The following is a 3808-nucleotide window of genomic DNA, read 5'->3' as shown; positions in this document are numbered from 1 at the left end:
CCAGCCCAGGCAGAGGCAGGCAGATTTCTGAGTTCGAGGCCAACCTGGTCTACAAAGTGAGTTCCAGGACAGCCTATACAGAGAAATCCTGTCTCGAAAAACAAAACAAAACAAAACACAGGATTAATTTAATTTGTTAATTAATTAAGGTAAAAAAGAAATCACTTTCACTATAATTCCACACATGCATTTTGGGAACACAAATTTAATCACAGTTAGTCCCACTTTGAGGCCATTAATCTAGATTTTCATACCCTGACTAAGTCATTAACCTGTGTATAATTTATGGTCAAGGGGCCTGAGAAGAGGAGATACCATATCATCTCAGCTGAGAACCTGGTCCACTTGACCAAGCACAACTTTCTGAGAAGCCACAAGCTTTTTATGAGTTCAACAACATTTGAGTGATGGTTGCATATGGGTCAGTGAAGAGGCCAGGATGAAGCACAAGACAGTCTAGTAGCCTGAACTCACACTGGGTGACATGAAGGAAAAGGAAGGAGCCTGCCAGGCCAATGCTCAGGACTCTGTTGGTTTAAAAATGCCAAAGTGATGCCATGCATAAAGCTTTTGTCTGGGAAGAACATGGTCATGTGAACTTGAGGAACAAAGGATTGTCGTGAAATGCAGGAAACTATCAGGTTTATGCCCTGATTTTAGCCATCATCACTTCCACGGGAAAAACAAAGACTGTGATCAACCATCCTCAGGGAAAGAAACATATGAATTTACATTGCTGAGACCATTATTTTCATCAGAATAAACATAGAAAATCTTACATGTGTTAAGGAGATTATTCCTACTGTTATGCATAAAGTCAGAAGATGAACTGGAATAATATTATCCACACAATAATCTTTCTTTCTCTGACTGGACCTGGAATTCTGGGAAATACCCTAATATTTGTGAGACATATATACATGCCTGCCTTGTGGATTGAGAAAAAGCCTGTTGACCTTATTCTCATCCACTTGGCTTTTTCTAATATAATCATTATTTGTAGCACAGGGATCAGAGATATAGCCACAGTGTTCTATTTCAGAAACTTCCTAGGTGATACTGGTTGTAAAACTGTGGTTTATCTGGCAAGGATGGCACGGGGCCTCTCCATCTGCACCACCTGTCTCCTCAGTGTGGTCCAGGCTATCACCATCAGTCCCAGGACTGCCCTTTGGACAAAGCTCAAACCACAAACAGCATGCCAAGTTCTTCCCTTTATCCTTGTCTTTTGGATTGTTAATGTTCTCATAAGCTCCAACTTGCTCTCCTACATCAAAGCAGGCAGTAGCTTGAACAGGTCTGTAGCTGCAACATTCATTGGCCACTGCTATATGCTCCAATCAAGACACATCATCAAGTGGTTTTTCCTCTCTCTCATGACTCTTCGTGATGTCATCTTTCAGAGTCTCATGGGCTGGAGCAGTGGGTCCATGGCTCTCCATCTGTATAAGCATCACAAGCATGTCCTCTACCTTTACAGCTCCAGGTCTGCAAACAACTCTGCTCCAGAAATCAGAGCTACATGGAGGGTTCTCACTCTTATGACCTGCTTCCTTTTCTTCTATTGGGTAGATTTCATTCTCTCCTTCTACACAGGTTTTTCAGTGACACATGATTCTAGTTCACTAAATATGAAAACATTTTTAGAACTTGGTTATGCTAGTTTCAGCCCCTATGTTCTGATCAGCAGAGATTTTCGTGTTCCTAATGTCTTGCATGCCCACTAAGAAGTACAAACATATATTCTATATCTAATCTCTATGAGCTAAAGGTGTATGCATTATAAATTGCTTTTCCATATTGAATTTTAGATATGGGGACATAATGTTTGCTATGCACCATAGATTGACCTGGCAGTCTGCATGCAACAGAAGCTGATTTTGAGGTAACTCAGCACTCTAATTGCTGGGATTGCAGCATTCCTCATCAAACTGTCATTTGCCTTAATATTCTATTTATCACAGTTAAATATTATATTAAAATTAAATATTATGGGAATAGAGTTCCTTTTCTAAAGCACCCTGGTACTGCACAATCTTAAGTCCTATTGAGGGTTTCTAGGCAAGTTGAAAGTGGATTCTTACCATCTTCCTATTCCATCATCTCTGCCATGTGATTTCTCCTTTTATGTGTACCGGGTAAATGCTAGAGGTAAAACTTCTATCAGAAATTGCTATTGCATTTTTTTCCAAAGACAGAGCATGAAAAAAATAGTTAGGTGGTGTCTTAGGGTTGCTTCTGTGAACAGACACCATGGCCAAGGCAAGTCTTATAAATGACAATATTTAATTAGGGCTAGTTCAGAGGTTCAGTCCATTATCCTCAAGGCAGGAACAGGGTAGCATCCAGGCAGGCATGGTGCAGGCAGAGATGAGAGTTCTGACTTCATCTGAAGGCTGTTAGTGGAAGACTAACTTCCAAGCACCTAGGGTGAAGGTGTTAAGACCACACCCACAGTGACACATCTATTCCAATAAGGCCACACCTCTGAAGAATGCCACTCCCTGGGTCAAGCATCACAGGTGGAGATGAAGAAATGTACCTCATCTGAGGTGAACTAATACTACAGAGTGAAAATAACAGTGAAACAAGCAAGGCCACCATAGCACACTCCAGAATGAAAAATAACATGTCAATGATGCTGCCCAATTATAACTGGGTTAGAACTTATAGTGCTAGTACAAGAATCTCTGGTAAATGGCCTCTCAGAAATGATGCTTTTTGGGTTCATGCTGTAGCCCAGGGCTCACTGGCACATTGGTGGGTTAAAACATTGATCTTAGATTTTAAACACTGAATCTTCCATCTCTCACTACCAGTAACACACTATGTCCTCTACTGAACATCCACGTGTTGCTGAGTCTCCTTGCCCCCCTGAGTTACCTCAAGATCAGCTTCTGTTGCATGCAGACCACCAGGTCAATCTATGCTGCATAGCAAACATTATGTCCCCACATCTAAAATTCAATATGGAAGAACAATTTATAATGCATACACCTTTAGCTCATAGAGATTAGATATAGAATATATGTTTGTACTTCTTAGTGGGCTTGATTCTGTGGGTCTATAGGTGTCTTTGTTCCCTCTGGCTCCTACAATTCTTCCTCCCCCTCTTTAAGCTGTTAGGGAAAAAGTGATATCATTAAATTTTCAGGCAAATGAATGGAACAATAAAAATCATCCTGGGTGAGGTAGGCCAGGCCCAGAAATATGAATATGATGTGTATTCAATTATAAATGGATATTAGCTGTTAAGTAAGTGATAATTAAAGTACAATCTACAGACCCAAAGAGACTAAGTAAAGATGAATGCTCTACTGGGGATACATGCATCTCACTGGAATGGGAAAAATTTGCACTTTTTAAAAGTACTCCTTGCTAGCAAATGAAACTTCTAAGGCTGATGTATGGTCTAAATATTAAGTAATCCTAGTGACTTATAGATGATCCTCTGTCAGAAGTGTCAACGATGAAGGAATGTAACTGTCAAGCAACCTCTCCTTCTGAGGTCAAGACTTTATCTCTGCATCAATCACTTACTCATTAAACAAATAGTTATTAGCATCTGCCTTGTGACAGGAAGCATTTCAGAAGCTCAGAGCAGAACTGAATAAATACCAAAGATAGTCTATTTCCTGGAGCATTCATTTCTTCTAACTGGGTTCTCAGCAATTAACATTTGTAACCTCCTTATAACCACCTACTCATGCACTTGTTAATTTCTTCATGAACAGAAATACAGAGTAGCCACCAAAGGATAAGGAATGTGATAATAAGCCTGTGATCATACTGTCCATTAATCTATTTC

General features: G+C 40.0%; 1 protein-coding gene across 1 annotated transcript; it reads left to right on the top strand.

Annotated features, from left to right (window-relative positions):
- Nucleotides 1-824: 824 nt before the first annotated feature.
- On the top strand, nucleotides 825-1727 carry Vmn1r192 (vomeronasal 1 receptor 192). Its single transcript, NM_145845.1, has one exon. It carries the CDS (start codon nucleotides 825-827, stop codon nucleotides 1725-1727), a length of 903 nt encoding a protein of 300 aa, NP_665844.1.
- The last annotated feature ends 2081 nt before the right edge of the window (nucleotides 1728-3808 follow it).

Source organism: Mus musculus, chromosome 13 (assembly GCF_000001635.26).
Source record: "Mus musculus strain C57BL/6J chromosome 13, GRCm38.p6 C57BL/6J".
Taxonomy (NCBI): domain Eukaryota; kingdom Metazoa; phylum Chordata; class Mammalia; order Rodentia; family Muridae; genus Mus; species Mus musculus.
This window is presented reverse-complemented; position numbering and strand designations above follow the sequence as displayed.

Coding starts and splice junctions, on each gene's coding strand:
- Vmn1r192 (NM_145845.1), top strand. CDS start 825: ATGAACTGGAATAATATTATCCACACAATAATCTTTCTTTCTCTGACT.